Source organism: Manis javanica, chromosome 12, assembly GCF_040802235.1.
Source record: "Manis javanica isolate MJ-LG chromosome 12, MJ_LKY, whole genome shotgun sequence".
In the NCBI taxonomy this organism is placed as follows: domain Eukaryota; kingdom Metazoa; phylum Chordata; class Mammalia; order Pholidota; family Manidae; genus Manis; species Manis javanica.
Genome location: NC_133167.1, coordinates 100,257,074 through 100,275,037, shown reverse-complemented (window position 1 = coordinate 100,275,037; position 17,964 = coordinate 100,257,074). Strand labels below are relative to the sequence as shown.

The window sequence follows — 17,964 nt, the reverse complement described above, 5'->3', positions numbered from 1 at the left end:
TTAAGAATTCATCTTGAGTATCTTCCTTAACCATCCTGTAACCATGGGTATTACAATAAAAAGATTTAATTATAATGCCCAGTCAAACAGATAACATGTACAAACTTTCCCTGTGGTAGCTGGTACATAAACACACAAGAAACAGCTATTACTATTAGTTTATAATTCTCAATTTAAATACATTGTTATGTATCATCCAAATCAGCATTTTTTGTATAAAGTACAGTTTATTGCTAATGCATTAATTGTCAACCTGTATTTATAAAAATCAAGCGAAAAAACCTGCCCCATTCTCGGTTTCCTGAAGCAACAGGCAAAAAAGCTTTGGATAATTCAGTGCGGGAGAGGACAAAAGAAATGGAAACCCTGAGGGAAGCCCATCGGTCAGCGTTTTGGACACCCCACTTCAGATCCTCCCATGCCCAGAGCACTCCTGTGTCCCCTCACCAGTGCAGTGCGGGTAGTTGTTTAATTCAACAGCAGCCAAGTAACATACTTCTTTGGATATAAATAACTGTACATCTATGGTTCTAGTAACATTAAATTAAATAGAACATAAATTAAATAGAACATGATTCATTAAATAGTGTATGCTACAAATTACTAAATTATTATTTATATACTCATTAATAATTAAATACTCATTCAACAAATCAATAAATACTATTCGCTAGATACATACTGAAAAAATTCGAAAGTTGCCCCCTTATTCTATTTATTTATTTATTACCTTCTTACTTATTTAGGTATCATTAATCTACAATTACATGAGTGACATTATGGTTACTAGACTCCCCCCATCATCAAGGCCCCCTTATTCTTGAGAGATAGAAATAATCAGGAAGACACCATGTTTCATAAAGCACAGAAACTAAAGAAAGCCTTTGAAATAATTAAATACTCAGTTGTGAACTTGGAAAAGAAGTGGATCTGTTTTGGCAGTGATAAGAAAAACAGTCAAGGTAAGGCCTCCCTACTGTTATTTAATAAAAGATGATTGAGGCTAAATTGAACTAAAAAAATGTTCTTGGCATATGCTTATGTACATACATTATTCCTCTTAGGATTGTTGTCAGCTTAGATGTATTACAATGCCAGTAATAAAATGAGGACAAAGCCCCACCTTGGAAGCTCATGATTTACATCACATTTTAAGGCTACTAATTATATTTCAGAGAATTGTCATTAGGTGTACAGAAGGTTAAAATAGGGAATTTATTTTAACATGCAGAATTTGATTCAAATTCTAATATTGAACAGTGAAGCCTTAGAAACCATTCATGTATCTGCAAGACTTCCTAATTTAGTTAAACTAAGAGTCTACACTGAATAAAATGAACCCTTCTCCCTAAAACAACAGTAATGTCATTGCTAAACTAATGTGTAAAAAGAAATCCTAAGGAACTTTAATTTTAATTTATGACATACATTTTAAAGAAGCAGGTGATAATATTCTCAGTAGAGCATTTACCTTAATCAGACTTTTGTTTTACTCACTAGTTTTAGCATTGTTGTAAGGGTGTTGACTGATGTGAACATTGCTCAAAGGTGTACTATTCTATAAAGTCAAAATTCTCAGCATTTGAAATAACAGCTGGTATTTACATGGCTACTAGGTACCAAATGCTGCACGTGATCATGAGTCCCCCCAACAAACATGCAAGGTAGGCATTTTATTTCCATTTTACAGATGGAGACATTGAGGCTCCAAAAAGAAGAGAAATTGTGTAATTCTACAGGGCTAATAGGTGGAAAATATGAGTCAAATCCAGGCAGTCAATCTGTATTGCCCACACATATATGTAACCGAGGGTTTTTAACAAATTATTTAAGATAAGAATGAGGGTTAAAATCTACTTCTAAGGCAATCAGTGGTGTTTTTCCTGGAACAAACTGACTTTAAGAAATCATTCTCTTCCCAATAAAAATAAATTTGAATATTAAAAATCATATTAATAAGTAATTTAAAAGTATCTTCTTCAGAATAACATGCCTATTAATTTGGATAAGAAGACCAAAGTTAAAGCTTAGCTTTGTCCATTTTGAAGTACAGATAACAAATAACTTTTATTATGAAGCCATGACTTCTTAGAATAAAGCCTTAGTTTTGTCAGCTCTCTTCTAATTCACTATATATGTGCTTCTTATAAATTGCTTTATTTAATAGCAAATCAAATATTCATACTAGTAAGGCATTTTCTTAATCAAAAAAGCCTTAGAAACCATTCATGTATCTGCAAGACTGCATTGTCTTAATCAAAAAAATTAGCAAGCATTGTCTTAATCAAAAAAAATGGAGACACAGCAATTAGATATGGCCCTCAGCAGGGATATACCTGCACATGAGCATTTTCTTAATTAGATGTTTCACTTAAGGGTTTGGAAGAATCCTTGCCAGACTTTTACATTCATGCTTATCTAATGAGTATATTTCCTTCAGATAACATTTAATACTTGGGGTCTTTCTTGCTTGATCTCTAACATATTGATATAATTTGGAAGATGTAAAAAAAAATCTCATGATGAGCTATTTATTAAAGATTCATTCAAGTTGTAAGATAAATTCTAGCCGAAATAAGCAGGCAAAGAGAGGCCACAAAGGGCCAGGTAATTTATTTGAATGCCCCCGGGTGAGGTTCTGTGGCCTTCTTGTCACAGGCCGGAGAAGTCACACCCGCGCACGTGTGTGTGTGTGTGTGTGTGTGTGTGTGTGTGTGTGTACATTCCCAGTACGCTTCTAATCCATGTCCCTGTCCCTGTTGGAAACCTGTTTTTGTCTCAAGCTGATCACGAAGCAGGATGCAAGCCTGTTCTCTCCATAAAGCATTAGTGGATTATTACTGCATTAAAGCATTAGGGGAAAATGTGTGTTTTACTGAACATTGTTTTGGGAGATGAACAGTGATTTACGGCACATTGTGCAGTATTTCACTGCAAAAATTCCCTTAATCCTACTTCCAACAATAGAAGTAGTAAACTAGATTGTTTCAGACTAACTACCATGACAGTACTGGAATAGCAAAGTGCTAAATAACAACCGCGGGAGGAGACCGGTCTGTCAGAGACTGGCAGCAGATTTACATCTGCTTAATTCCTGATTGGATTAAGGCGATCTGGGCTTGCTAGAGCCCCCAGCCCAGTCCTCTATGAGAACCGAATTTAATCCCCACTGAATTTAAGCTGTATGCAACAGCTTTTTATTGTTTACCAAAGACAGTTTAAGCATACGAATATAGAGGTGCTGAATATAAATGTTTGTACAGGTAGACTTTAAAGCAAGAAGCATTAGTGGAGGTAGCAAATGGCCATTTTATAAAGATTAAAGGGCCACATTATTAAAAGATATGAAAATTCTAAATTTATTGGCACCAATAACATAGTTTCAGAAATATGTAAGGATGCATCTGTTTTTGACATACCTGGGGTGGGTAATATTTGCTGCTAAGGTTTCCACTGCAGATGGGGGGGAAAAGTGTTCTCCTGCCCTCTGACTGCCAGGATACAGGGACCGCCACACACGGGGGGAAGTGTGGTGTTTACAACTCAGAAATAACTGTAAATATCACAGAGTTTATTTTAGTCCAAAAAAGGAACTTAAACTTGAGTTTCAAAAAAACCCACTATATATATTTATATCTAGAAAACAACTAAGTCAAAGAATGAATAAGCAAATTGAAATCATACTGGAGATTTTAACATATCTTTTACAGCTACTGACAGAAAATACACAGAAAAAATTGCAATAATTGCTCTGCAACAATACTTATGACAATGTCCAACAATAATTACTCTTAAGCACATCAAATTCATTATAAAGCTACAGTAAATAAGACAATGTAATACTGATATTAGAATAGGCCAGAGGAACATAATAGGGAAGCCAGAAACAGACCCCTAAGTATATGGATGTTTGATTGTTGCAAAGTTGACTTGGCAGATATTGGTGAAAAGATGGTCTTTTTAATATTGGTGCAAAACCAACTGTATGTCTTAAGGAAATTAAAAAAACAACGTGATCATCTACATCACACTTCACACACAAAAGTCGATTTCAAGTGAACTGTAGACATAAATATGAAAGGAAAAACACTAAAGCTTCTAGAAGAAAACACAGAAGATGATCGTCATGGTTGGGGCGGTAGGCAAAGATCTCTTAGGACCAAAAATGCTAACCAGAATGGAAAGATGGGTAAATTATACAATATTAGAAGTTAAGAACTTTTGTTACTCAAAAGAGACCAATACTGGAGGATTTTTAATAACCCCAAGACAGCTTTGTAAGGTTAACTGGCCCTGTTAAATATAAATAAATATAATAAATATTAAAAAAATATAAATAATTAATTGTTCGATAGGAGGCCCTTTGGAATTTGTTTTGGAGGTGAGGTTAGCTTGTGGTTTTGTTTTATTATCCCTGTAAAGGAAGACAAAAGCTTAAACAGTTCCAGATTAAGGCTTAGAAACAAACATAGTATTTCCACAGCAGAGACCTTATAAATGTTATCATTTGACAAATTACCCTGGTACAGTATTATTTTGCAGTTCCTGCTGCTTTCTAGTAAAGGACAAATCTTTACCAAGCCTATTATCCACCCATTTCAACAAATTAAGCCATCAGTGTTGATAAAAACCTTATTTCAAAATCAGGAGTTACAGAATTTCATTGAATTTAAGATGCTATTGATTGTAAGCCACATTTTTTTTTACATTCCACGAAAAGAAATGATGTTGCAAATTAAACTATACTGCACTTTCTCATCAATTTGAATTCTAGTTTTATTCTTACTCTAATAGTTTCTTTAAATTTGATCAGACAGCTTTTAAAAAATCAGAAATCACTCTTATGCCAGTATAAAGGGAAAATATAAGCTAAATAAATTCCTAAAACTTGTTGACATTCAAACTTTGACTCTTCTGAATTCATTTTCCACTCAGCATTGTCAAGGCCTCGGTTTTTCTACACAATATTTTCTGTGCCATTAAAATATAGACAAAACAGTATTTTAAATAAGAATCCATTAAGGCATAACAGCTGTGGGTGCTGGGCTACTAAGCTGGCTTTGCTTTTAGTAACAAAGAGCTAGCATACACTTGACCCTGCTTAAGAAATGTGAGTGAAGTCATCTGAATCAGCACCTCCCCGCCTCCTCCCAAGGGCCTTGTTGCTAATGGTTACACCTGTGCTCCTGTGCTAACAGTATTCCCCCTTCAAATGATTATTGACAGGTTTAAGTGCACTAACATGCATCAAGTACTTAAAATAGAACTGGCATGTGTTAAGTGTCAAGAACTGTTAGTGAAGGTGGCTATAGAACACATTTGGTATATTGATAATAGATGTCCATTGAACAAAAATCTGTACTAGATCTGAAATGAATCTTAGAAAGGGTAAACTTACAAATTCTCACTAAACAGGTCTGGATAAAACTGTTTACCCTTGTAAATTTTCTAAATGTAGCTCATTTAGAACCAAGTGGTTTCCTTTTCTGTATCAAAAAATGTAGTCACCTTTCAGGTTTCTGAGATGTAGAATTACGATACGGAGATTGCAGATTCTTTATTCTCCAACACTTTCTGTTGGCTGTGCATACTAGATATTATCACTACAATACTGACTTTTGATCTAAACAGGATTCTATGTCTGTACCAGACAGAAAACTAATTTGAAATCCTGCAATATGTATTATAATCCAGCTGGGTATGAATTTCAAAGACAGGAAAGGTTGCCATCTAGTGGCCTATTGGTAGTATTGCATGCACACATTTCTGCCAAAGGGAGCCTATCCTGTAGTTGTAGTTTTGCTGAAAATACCCTGGCCAGAACAAGGCAGATGAAGAATTTAAATAGGATCAACATTGGACAATGTAAGCCACATTATAACTATAACATTTTTAATGTGTCTTACAACCAATACTATCTTAACTTCAATGACTTTAAATTCAATTAGAGATATACTGTTTCTTTTATGCCTGAATGCCATGGAAAAAGTGTGTAAAAGATTGCCACCTAGTGGCTTCGTGGCAGTATTGCATGTGATCGCTTCAGTCCCAAAGTGAGCCCAGTTTCGTAGTAGTATTTTTCTCAGGGTGGCCCAGCTACAGCAAGGCAGAGGCAGAATTTGGAAAGGATCCATTTCAGACTGTTTAATGCACGTTGGTATTACAAAATATCATCTTCCCTTAAGTGACATCTTAAATTCTGTTTTGAATACTGTTATATCTATGTCTGAATGGCATGGAAAATATTGTGTAAAATATTGCCATCTAGTGGCTTCTTGGCAGTATTGCTAGCTAGTGACTGCTTCAGTCCCAAAGTGAGCACAGTTAAGTAGCCGTATTTTTCTCACAGTTCCCCGGCTGGAGCTAGGCAGAGGCAGAATTTGAAAAGGGTTCATTTTTAGTGTGAGCCCCATTGGTATTATAAAATAGCATCTTAATGCAGTGACATACTCAGTTTCAGAGACTATTCTGTGTCTGAATGGCATGGAAAATATTGTGTGTAAAAGACTGCCATCTAGTGGCTTCTTTGAAGTATTGCATGCAAATGTTTCAGTCCAAAGTGAGTCCAATAAATAGTTGTATTTTCTCAGGATGGCCCAGCTAGAGGAAGGTAGAGGCAAAATGTGAAAAGGTTCCATTTAGACAGTGTAATGCACATTATCATTATAAAATAGCATCTTAACTTCAGTGATATCTTAAATTCAATTTTAGGTACTCTTTCTATTATGTCTGAATGGCATGGAAAATATTGTGTAAAAGATTGCCATCTAGTGGCAATATATATTGTAATCCAGCTGGGTATGAATTTCGAAGACAGGAAAGGTTGCCATCTAGTGGCTTCTTGGCAGTATTGCATGTGGTCGCTTCAGTCCCAAAGTGAACCCAGTAAAGGGGGTTATTTTTCTAAGGGCTGCCCAGATGGAGCTAGGCAGTGGCCAAATTTGAAAAGGGTTCATTTTAGATACTGTGAGCCACATTATTATTATAAAATAGCATCTTAACTTTAGTAATAAATTAAATTTTAGACAGTGTTTCTTCTTTGTCTGAATGGCATGGAAAATATTGTGTAAAAGATAGCCACCTGGTGGCTCCTTGGCAGTATTGCATGCAATCTCTTCAGTTCCAAAATAACCCCAGTAAGTAGTTGTAATTTTCTCAGGCTGGCCAGACTAGAGCTAGGCAGAGGCAGAATTTGAAAGCGTCCATTTTTAGATAGTGTGAGCCTCATTATATTATAAAATAGCATCTTCAGTGACATCTTAAATTGTTTTAGATACTGCTTCTTCTATGTCTGAATGGCATGGAAACTATTGCCATCTAGTGGCTTTCTGGCATTATTGCATGCAATCGCTTTGATCCCAAAGTGAGCCCAGTAAGGAGTGTTTTTTCTCAGGGTTGCCCAGCTAGAGCTAGGCAGAGGCAGAATATGGGAAGGGTCCATTTTTAGGTAGTGTGAGCCACAATATTATTACAAAATAACATCTTGACTTCCATTACATCTTGAATTCAATTTTAGAAACTATTTAATCTATGACTGAATGGCATGGAAAATAGTGTAGAAGATTGCCACTTAATGGCTGCTTGGTAGTATTACATGTGATCACTTCAGTCCCAAAGTGAACCCAGTAAGGGGTGTTATTTTTCTAAGGGTCACCCAGCTAGAGCCACGCAGAGGCCAAATTTGAAGTTTTCAGTTTTAGTGTGAGCCATATTACTGTTATAAAATAGCATCTTAACATCAGTGATATCTTTTTTTTTTTTGGTATCATTAATCTACAATTACACAAAGAACATTATGTTTACTAGGCTCCCCCCTTCACCAAGTCCCCCCCACATACCACTTCACAGTCACTGTCCATCTGTGTAGTAAGATGCTATAAAATTACTACTTGTGTTCTTTATGTTGCACAGCCCTCCCCGTACCCCCCACGCACTATACATGCTAATCGTCATGCCCTCTTTCTTTTTCCCCACCCTTATCCCTCCCTTCCCTCCCATCCTCCCCAGTCCCTTTCCCTTTGGTAACTATTAGTCCATTCTTGAGTTCTGTGATTCTGCTGCTGTTTTGTTCCTTCAGTTTTCCTTTGTTCTTATACTCCACATATGGGTGAAATCATCTGGTACTTGTCTTTCTCCGCCTGGCTTATTTCACTGAGGATAATACCCTCTAGCTCCATGTTGTTGCAAATGGTAGGATCTGTTTTTTTCTTATGGCTGAGTAATATTCCATTGTGTATATGTACCACATCTTTATCCATTCATCTACTGATGGACACTTAGGTTGCTTCCATATCTTGGCTATTGTAAATAATGCAGTGATAAACATAGGGGTGCATCTGTCTTTTTCAAACTGGAGTGCTGCATTCTTAGGGTAAATTCCTAGAAGTGGAATTCCTGGGTCAAATGGTATTTCTATTTTGAGCATTCTGAGGAACCTCCATACTGCTTTCCACAATGGTTGAACTAGCTTACATTCCCACCAGCAGTGTAGGAGGGTTCCCCTTTCTCCACAACCTCGCCAACATTTGTTGTTGTTTGTCTTTTTGATGATGGCGATCCTTACTGGTGTGAGGTGATATCTCATTGTGGCTTTAATTTGCATTTCTCTGAACATCAGTGATATCTTAATTTCAATTTTAGATAGTGTTTCTTCTGTCTGAATGGCATGGAAAATATTGTGTAAAAGATTGCCACCTGGTGGCTTCTTCACAGTACTGCATGCGATTGCTTCAGTTCCCAAGTGAGCCCTGTAAATAGTTGTATTTTTCTCGGGTCACCTGGCTAGAGCTAGGCAGAGGCAGAATTTGAAAAAGGTCCATTTTAGACAGCATGAGTCACACTGATAAAATAGCATCTTAACTCAGTGACATATTCAATTTCATAGACTGTTCTGTGTCTGAATGGCATGGAAAATATTGTAAAAGATTGCCATCTTGTGGCTTCTTGGCAGTATTGCATGTGATGGCTTCAGTCCCAAGTGAGCCCTGTAAGTAGCTGTATTTTTCTCAGCATGGCCCAGCTAGAGCTATGCAGAGGCAGGATTTGGAAAGGGTCCATTTTACACAGTGTGGGCCACATTATTACTATAAAATAGTATTTTAACTTCAATGATGTTAATTTTTATATAGTTTCATGTATGTCTGAATGGCTGGAAAACATTGTGTAAAAGATTGCCACCTAGTGGCTTTTTGGCAATACTGCATGGGATCACTTAAGTCCCAAAGTGAGCCCAGTAAGGAGTCGTATTTTTTCTTATGGTCATCCCACAAAAGCTTGAAAGAGAATTTGAAAAGGGTCCATGTTTAGACATTGTAAGGCACATTGTTATTATAAAATAGCATCTTAACTTGAATGGCAATTTAATTTTAGGTAGTGTTTCTTCTATGTCCAAATGGCATGGAAAATATTGTGTAAAAGATTGACATCTGGTGGCTTTTTGGCAGTATTGCATTCCATTGCTTCAGTCCCAAAGTGAGCCCAGTAAGTAGTTGTATTTTTCTCAGGGTTATCCAGCTAGAGCTAAGCAGAGGCAGATTTGATAAGCATCCATTCTTAGACAGTGTAAGCCACATTACTATTACAAAATAGTATCCTAACTTCTGTGACACCTTAAATTCAACTTTAGATGCTGTTTCCTCTACAGAATATTAGCAAACTGAATTCAAAAACACATCAAGAGGATCATACACCATGATCAAGTAGGATTTATTCCAGGGATGCAAGGGTGGTACAATATTAGAAAATCCATCAACATCATCCACATCAACAGAAAGAACAAAAACCACATGATCATCTCCATAGATGCTGAAAAAGCATTTCATAAAATTAACATCCATTTATGACAAAAAATCTCAACAAAATGGGTATAGAGGGCAAGTACCTCAACATAAGAAAGGCCATATAAAGGCCATATATGTCTAAATGGCATGGAAAGTATTTTGTGTAAAAGACTGCCATCTTATGGCTTATTGGAAGTATTGCATGTGTCCATTTCAGTCCTAAAGTGAGCCCTGTAAGTAGTTGTATTTTTCTTAGGATCACCGTGCTAGAGCAAGGCAAAAGCAGAATTTGAAAAGGGTCCATTTTAGACAGTGTGAGCGACATTATCATTATAAAATAGCCTCTTAACTTCAGTGGCGTCTTATATTCAATTTCAGATACTGTTTTATGTCTGAAATAGCAATGGAAAAATTTTGTGTAAAAGATTGCCATCTAGTGGCTTCTTGCGAGTATTGCATGCGACCCCTTATGCCCCAAAGTAAGCCCAGTAGTTGTATTTTGCCCAGGCCAGACGGGCTAGAACTAGGCAGAACCAGAATTTGAAACACTTCAAGTTACCTAAAAATATATATTTTTGGTATATTTTCATATTACTATTAGATTATCAGAGGGTGATAACATAGTTTCTTTTCATCATAACGAAGTTTCCGTAATACGGTAAGGCAGAGCCTAATACCCTTATTTTAGAAGTTGAGGGCTCCTGTTTTATTACTGTGATCATTATTGTTCCCTGGGCCCTCATTATAATGTAAACAGCATGTCTGCAACAACCTGCTCCAGAAAGAAAGGTCAGTGTGGCTTATGGTTAATGGAATGAGCTCTGATAAATTCCAAGTACAAATTTTATAAGATAATTATATTGCTTGGACTAGAAGGGACTCAGACTGGAGCTCCTCCTCCCAACCTTCTCTAGAGGGAAGCAGGCTGGGATCCCACCCACTAACTTGCAAACCTTGGCCATTTCTTCCTCCTGAGGATCACTGAGAGGTTGGAAGCAAGAGCTCAGAAGGCAAAGCAAAAAGCTAGGAAGAAGCCAGGGAGCAGAAGTGGGTCCTAATCAAGGAACTGGACACACGGGCCTGCTTGGATCTCATGTACTCATGGACCATGGCTGCTCTGCCCCCACTCCCCTCTCCGTTGGGACGTGTCAGCTGGGGTCAGCGGGTGTTTTGTCACGCAGTAGATACCTGGGACACATATATGCATGCCACATCCTAGCTAAGTGACCTTGAATATATTAAGATTTCTGCCTTCCAATTTTTCATCACTAAAATTATGTATCTTCCTAGCATGGGTGTTTAAAAAAATGAAACAAAATAAAGTAATATGTATAAAGCAGCTAGTATAGGTTTGGATCACAATGTTCTCCTTTTCCTTCCGTCATGTCCCCCTTTACATATTAATAGCACTAGCAGGTATGTGTTTACTTCAGATACCATCAGTTTCCCTGAGATACAGAGGTGCACATATATGTGTACTGGTGTATGCATATCTATCTAAAATCTGTACAATATGGATTTCAACTGCCCGGGTCCATTTATATGCAGATTTTTTCCCCAGTAAATATATTGGAAAAAGTTTTAGCGATTTGAGACAATTTGAAAAAACATTTTCTTTTCTCTAGCTTACTTCATTATAAGAATACAGTATATAAGACACATGACATACAAAATTTGTGTTAATTGTGTTCTCCAGTTTCTGGTCAACAGCAGACTATTAATAGTTATATTTGGGGGGGGTCAAAAATTATACACAGATTTTCAACTTCGCAGTAGTTAGCACCCCCAACATCGGTATTGTTCAAGGGTCAAATGTATATGCACTCATATACACACACACACACACACACACACACACACACACACATGCGCATGTGTGTGTGTATATATAAATAATGTTTCAGGGTTTAAAATCTTATTTTAGAATTTATAGACACATCACTTTAAAACTGATGATTTGTAAAACATGGTGCAGATCCTAGTATTCTTAGTGAAGAAATGGATGTTTGTGATCCGTAGTGGTTTCTTATCTTTTGTTGTAAATTAAAAGTCAGATTCAAAATAAACTGGATTTTTCACTAATAAATAGGCAAGGTTTACCTCTGTAAATGCAGGATACTGAGTGGGAGGAATAGCGGGCCTCTGTGCACCTGCCTGTTCAGACTTAGAAGGTCTCAGCTCTCAAAGGAGAATGTCCGGTATGCAGAGTGGTGCACTGCAAAGTGGCCCAGCATCCACTCTATTCATTGCAATGATCAAACATTTTGTAGTGGGGAAAGTCATGCCATGTATGTGTCCACCCTCTGACACCTTGCTTTGAATATGTTTTACTTCAGCTAACCCACTCCTGTTTCTTTCAGTTTATGGAAATGGTGGCTTGGTAATTTTGCCCTCTCGGAACACGGAGTCCAGGGACTCTGGTCCTGGTTCTGTCGTATGATTCCAAGACTGAAACAAGCGCATGTTAAATACGCCCAAACGCAGGTGTGCTCTCCGCTCTGTAGGAAGGTGCTGGCCTGTCCGAGATGCAGCATCCGCGCACATGGAGAGGGGGGCCTGAAAGGAAACCAATCTTTGGTGCATAATTAGAACAGGAGCCCCAGTAAATCAGATTAGCACCTTGCATCTATGAGGCGTGATGAGACTTCCCTTTTTTTTAAAACGTCACTCTCCCTGCCCCCTCCCCGCCAGCAGGGATAGCGAGGGGGGCCTGCCGCTCCTGACAGGCCCTCCTGCCCAGGCGGGCGGGGAAGGCTGAGAAGGAGCTGAGGGCCCCGGGGTGGGGAGGCTCACTGATGCCGACGCGCGGGGGCCCGGAGGGCGCACTCCGGGGAGAGCGGGGAGCCTGCGGCGGGGCGCGCGGGCCGGGCCCCGGCGGAGGGGAAGGCGCACCCCCGGCCCGCAGCGTCTCCGACCGCGTCGCTCGGCCGCGGCGGCGCTGGGGCGCAGGGCTGGGCGGGGAGCCCCGGCCCCGGGGGCGCGCGGGGGGTCGGCGCCAGGCAGCGCCCGGCCCTCGAGGCGCGGGGCCCGGCCCGGGGAACGCGCGTGCAGGCCTGGGGCTGGCTGTCGTTGGGTAAGTCCGCACCCGGGAGGAGGGGGCATGGGCTCGGGGCCGTGTCACGTCTCCGTGCCGAGCGCGTGATTTCTCCTCCTGCACCGCCCCGTCCGTTGTCCGTTTCCCTGCCGCCATCGGCCTTCCCGGGCCAACTCGATCTCTTGCTCCGAGAAGCGTCTGTGGCGTCCGAGACTTTTCCGCGCCAATCCCGAGGGTGCTGCGAGGCAGGGGCAGCCTCGGGGCCGGGGGGGTCCGTGCACCCAGAAACCGTCCTGCATTTCAGCCCATGCGGAGTGCTTACTTCTGACAGCCCTGTTAAGCAGAAATACAAAATTTGAAAGCTGCAGTCACTGGTTTAATGACTGAATGTCTACAGGGCAAAGTGGCACAAGTTTCTGGGCTATGGAGAGGCACCTTTTAAAAAGTGGAAGCAGATAATTGAGGCATTTTACTTGACACCTGGAGTGGAGTGACAGTGGAAACTGGGACTCAGCCTTAACTTTGATGCACCAACGAATTAGTGCAAAACAGTTACGTGGCTGAGCTAAACCCGACTCTAAAACCTAGATTCCCTGCCCACATGAAAAGCTTTAAATGTAAGACTAGCAGTGTTTTATTATCTCTAAAATTTAAGAAGTGAAGATGGGAACTAAGTGTAAAGTTGTTACATGTCTATGTATTATGTAATAAAAGCTTAATCGACATTCCACTACTTTCAAGTTTTAAGATATTTATAGGACACATCTGGAAGCTGTGTGCATTTACTTAGACTGTATGGATTAGACAGGGGTTAACAGTTTATGGGAACTGAAAATGTTCAATGTTATGCAGGAAATAACGCTACGATGCATGGCTAGAAGACAGGGAAAACAAATACTCAAAACATTCAGAAAAGGGGGGGGGGCAAGAGATTCTGCTTTTAGTTCACCATGTTCACAAGTCAGGGTCCCTGTGGAGAGGTGCAGGTCAGATGGCCCCACTCCACCCCTTTCTTCTTCCAGGCCTCTGGCCTTCACTGAGTTACAGGCTCAAACTCCTATTCAGAATTCTTCTGAACTCTGTGGGTCAAAAGTATGTCACTCGAAGTTCAAGAAGTTTCACTGAACTAGAGAGACTTTGCAGGAGATGGGGTGGGAAGGGCAGAGGAGAAGGACGCTGGAGTAGCAGTGTGGGAGTAGACCGCGTTTGAAGGCGCCCATTTTGGGGCACCCCTCCTCCCCTGGCCTCAGCCCCTGCGGAGTGCGTGGGAGTGCTGGCCTTCAAAGGCTGTGGTGTGAGGTGAAGAGGGAGTTAGTTCTTCCCATTTGGGTAAATAATTTCCTTCTTAGCTTGAAAAGACTCCCTCTTCCTCGCTCAGAAAAAGGATGAATTTTCTGGAGGAAGAAATTATTGCTCATGGAGACAAGATTAACAAACCGGCATGCGTCTGATGGGTGAATTTAGTTTTCAAGTTGCACAAAAGGCAGAGGAGGAGCCAGAAGCAAGAACCATTCGATTGTGCAAGTCCATTTGGGGGGATATCAGCTACTCAAAGAGCAGGGAATTTTCTTATAAAGGATAAAACATTTTCCAGAAATGTCCTGAACCTAAAGAATATTTTCGTGCCTGGTCACAGTGTCATCCTTTTTGTATTAACCATGAACATGCAGAGTAACTACGGTTCAAAAACAAGTTCTTTGAGTCACTAGTGTGATCTCTTTGCCCACTGGCTTTTTGAACAAACAGAGCATCTCTATGTGATAGGCATTATTTTAGGTGCTACGGAAACAAAAAAATTAAGTGTCAGGATCATCACAATGTAAGGAGCAGCCTGATTTATCCAGCACCTAATATGCAGATGCTTTAAAATCTCACAACTGTACAAAAAAGCTGACAGTATTATCACGGTGTTGCAGATGTGTGTATCAGGTCTGGGTTTGGAGAAGTAACTTGCTTATTAGCCCACTGCCTGTCCCTGGCAGGGCCGGATTCAAATCCACACTTTGAATCCACATCTGCTATAAGATCTTCCATAGTTTGCCATCCTGCGGTTAAAAAATTGTTTCTCAATAAGAAGCAAATTAATTCATATTCTGGTATATATTTCTGAATATTCAAAGCAAAGTTTTGATGCAACTTCTAACTGATTGCTTCTTCTATGTTGTATTTTTGTCTAAAGAGTAATTGGTTCACATGAAAATGATAATAATTGATGGAACAGAGCTAAAGGTAAAGCAGTTTATAAACTCAGCATAAAAGTTTGTCCTGCATGATTTTCTCTGACCCTTTCTTGAACACCTTTATCATATAATTCCATTCTTTTCTTGTACAATATGTATGGAAGGCAAAGGTTCTCGCTAACCTCTGTTTATAGTAATTGTTTTTAAAATTCCCTTGGTTATAAGAACATTAGAGCCACATAACTTTCATTAATTTATCTCTTACATGAATACTTAAAAACTCCATTTACATTCAGAAATATGACTTCTGAAAATTAGGTACCATTTTAATGGAAAGCAAAAATGGAACTTTTTTTTAATGAATGTTAGACTATTGAAAGATGACTCTTTTCCCTGAATCACTACCGTATTTTAAGTTAATATGAAATATAAGTTACTTATATGGAGAAATGTGATTTCCATAGAAGTTGGTTACTGTGTAATGTTACGAAGATATTTTGACTAGAGGGAAGTCCGTGTTTTAAGAGGTTCGCTGGAAGGGCATTTTAATTATTAACACTGAGCTACTCCAGACAGGTTTAATACCTGACTTAAAATTCAGACATCTTTTCTTAGTTATCCATTAATGTCAACGTTTTAAAACGCTACACGTCACAGCCATCCCAGACAACAATACCAAACTAAAGTGTGTTATTTTTTGTGTGTTTCAGTCATTTATGTGTTTAGTGATTCAAAAGAATTTGATATATATTCAGAATTAATATGGAATTATCAAAATTATCGGTATTTTCCTGGAGGGCTGCTTGGCTTTTGCAAGCACAGGACGCTGGGTCAAGGGACGTGTGTAACCTGAACTCCAGTGTCCGTCTCACCTGGCCAGTCTTATGTCTTGGAGAGAGGCTGAGCCAGCCCAGAGTTTCAGGCAACTTTTACCAGTCAGGCTCAATCACAAAAAGCTGCTTTTTTCCAGTTAACATAAATGTGCATGTAGGTTAATGGCAACCTTGATTCTAATAAAACTAAAAATGGTAAGGTCTTGAGCCTTAGTTTCTTAAAGATGTGTGTGTGTGTGTGTGTGTGTGTCCATGTGTGCATGCACACGTGTGTGTTTACGGGGATATGGCAGGAGGAGAGGGGCAACTTTATACAAAAGGAAATTTTAAAAGTCTTATGAATAAAATTATATTATTACTTTTAAGTTACTTCTCATATTTTATTTTTCAGAAGAGGACTGTCAGAAGGATCTGGAAAGCACAGTTTTGCTGTGAAAAGCAAAGATCTTTTACCTACGCATTTTACAAGAAATGTGCAGAAAGCCATTGATAAATATGCCTGGTAAGAATGAATCTGTTAAGTGCCTCTGATTGCAAAACTGAAACATGACCCCAGCAAATGTGGGAAATATGATCAGTGATGGGCCACGAATTTCTAAACGTGAAAAAGTGGTTTAATTTTTAGCCTAGTGAAATGTTACACTGCATACATGTTTTTAAATCAGTGTACTATGAAATGAAGAAATACATGTAAAGAAAAAGAAGAAGTCCACCCAGAGATAGTAGTTTTTATGATGTAACTGGTATAACCTTTTCCCAGGAAAGCTATTGGTGTCCCTCGTTTTGTTTCTGCAGTGAATCCGTGTCGTCATTTACATCAAGTGGAAGCCCCACGCCCACAGAAGCCCACAGCTCTCGGTCTGGGTCTGGGGTGCAGAGTTCTACCACTGGCCTATCTACTGAGAGGAGCTCTGTTTGGTCCTGGAGAGATGATGTATGTGTCGGAATATTCTGGATAATCCCATGATTACTATTTATCACGAAGAACCGCTTTCTTACGTTTTGAACATCTTAACAGCTTTACAAGCATCACCTATTGTACACATACATGTACACACATATAAACACATTTCCATGGCACAAGTAAAAACTTAAAACTATAGAAAATATATGGAAAAATAAAAATCACTCAAAATCTCAACCCAGATCTTAGCTGCCGGTAGTGTCAGCTCCCCACCCCTCACTGTGTTGTATGTGATTTCTCCTATGCTCTCTGGGGCTGGAAATTCAGGGCAGGCTCTTAACAATTAGCAACTTGAATAAGAGAAAAATTTTGGTCAAGTAAAAGGTAAAAAAAAATCACCATAATCAGGGATTTTCCCTAATACTCTAAGTTGGACATTTTCCTGGCTTCTTCTGACCCTAGTGGAAGCTGTGACCTGTGACCTGTGACCTGTTTTTGTGCTCTTTGTGGGTGGGATCCGTAGCTGGGTGAACTTCCCTGCCACAGCTCTAGCTTTTGCTGGGCACTCTGTCCCTAAGAATGGGGTTGGGGGGCACAACCTTTGAGATGCCCCGGGGGCTGTGGAAGAGCCCCCACTGTGGCATTTGGGGTGCTCTTTCCTTGTTTGTGTTCTGGTTCTCTTTGCTCTCTTTAAAAGCAGTTCTCCACTCCTCAAAGCGGTGGGAGGGAGAGGGGCACGCAGGGGACTGGGGGTGGGGGGGATTCTGCCTCTCAGGCACTGGGCTCAATCACCCATGATGACAGCGCCGACCCCACGCCCACCCCGCCACTCCTCACGCTTTCCTCAGAAGTTGCCCTGGGCAAGAAGGCGGCTATGAACCACTGCCCCAGGCTGCCCACATTCCAGGATGGTTAGTACCCACTTTCATGGAATTATCCAGAGTCTATGACTTCCATTTATAGAATTCAAATTACTCCAGACCCTACAACTGTTGTTCACTTAAAATTGTTTATCTTCTTTTTGATTCCTAAAATGTGCAACAGCAACAAAATGCACTGGAGAGAAAATGGAGTAGGCCCTCTTCCCTGCCCTGGGCACCTAGTCCCCACCTGCGAGGCAAATATGATTATTAGTGTTCTCCCTATTTGCATTTTAAAAGACATAATTCAACTGCCCTGCCATCTGAGAATGTAGGTTATCAATTTGGGGGAAGAAGTAACACAAAAAAGACTG

General features: G+C 39.7%; 1 protein-coding gene across 4 annotated transcripts in view; it reads left to right on the top strand.

Annotated features, from left to right (window-relative positions):
• Nucleotides 1-17,964, top strand: part of FAM149A (family with sequence similarity 149 member A) — a 35,905-nt gene that overhangs the window by 5,063 nt on the left and 12,878 nt on the right. For 3 of the 4 annotated variants that reach the window (XR_012124020.1, XM_036996831.2, XM_017659248.3), the window contains exons 2-3: nucleotides 16,218-16,328; nucleotides 16,622-16,760. Coding sequence is in view for 3 of the 4 variants with exons in the window: in XM_036996831.2 (XP_036852726.2) it covers nucleotides 16,218-16,328; nucleotides 16,622-16,760 (250 nt within the window). In the remaining variant the exon portion in view is untranslated. Of the gene's footprint in view, nucleotides 1-12,325; nucleotides 12,853-16,217; nucleotides 16,329-16,621; nucleotides 16,761-17,964 lie in introns of those variants that run through there. The other variant, XM_036996835.2, reaches the window with a different exon arrangement.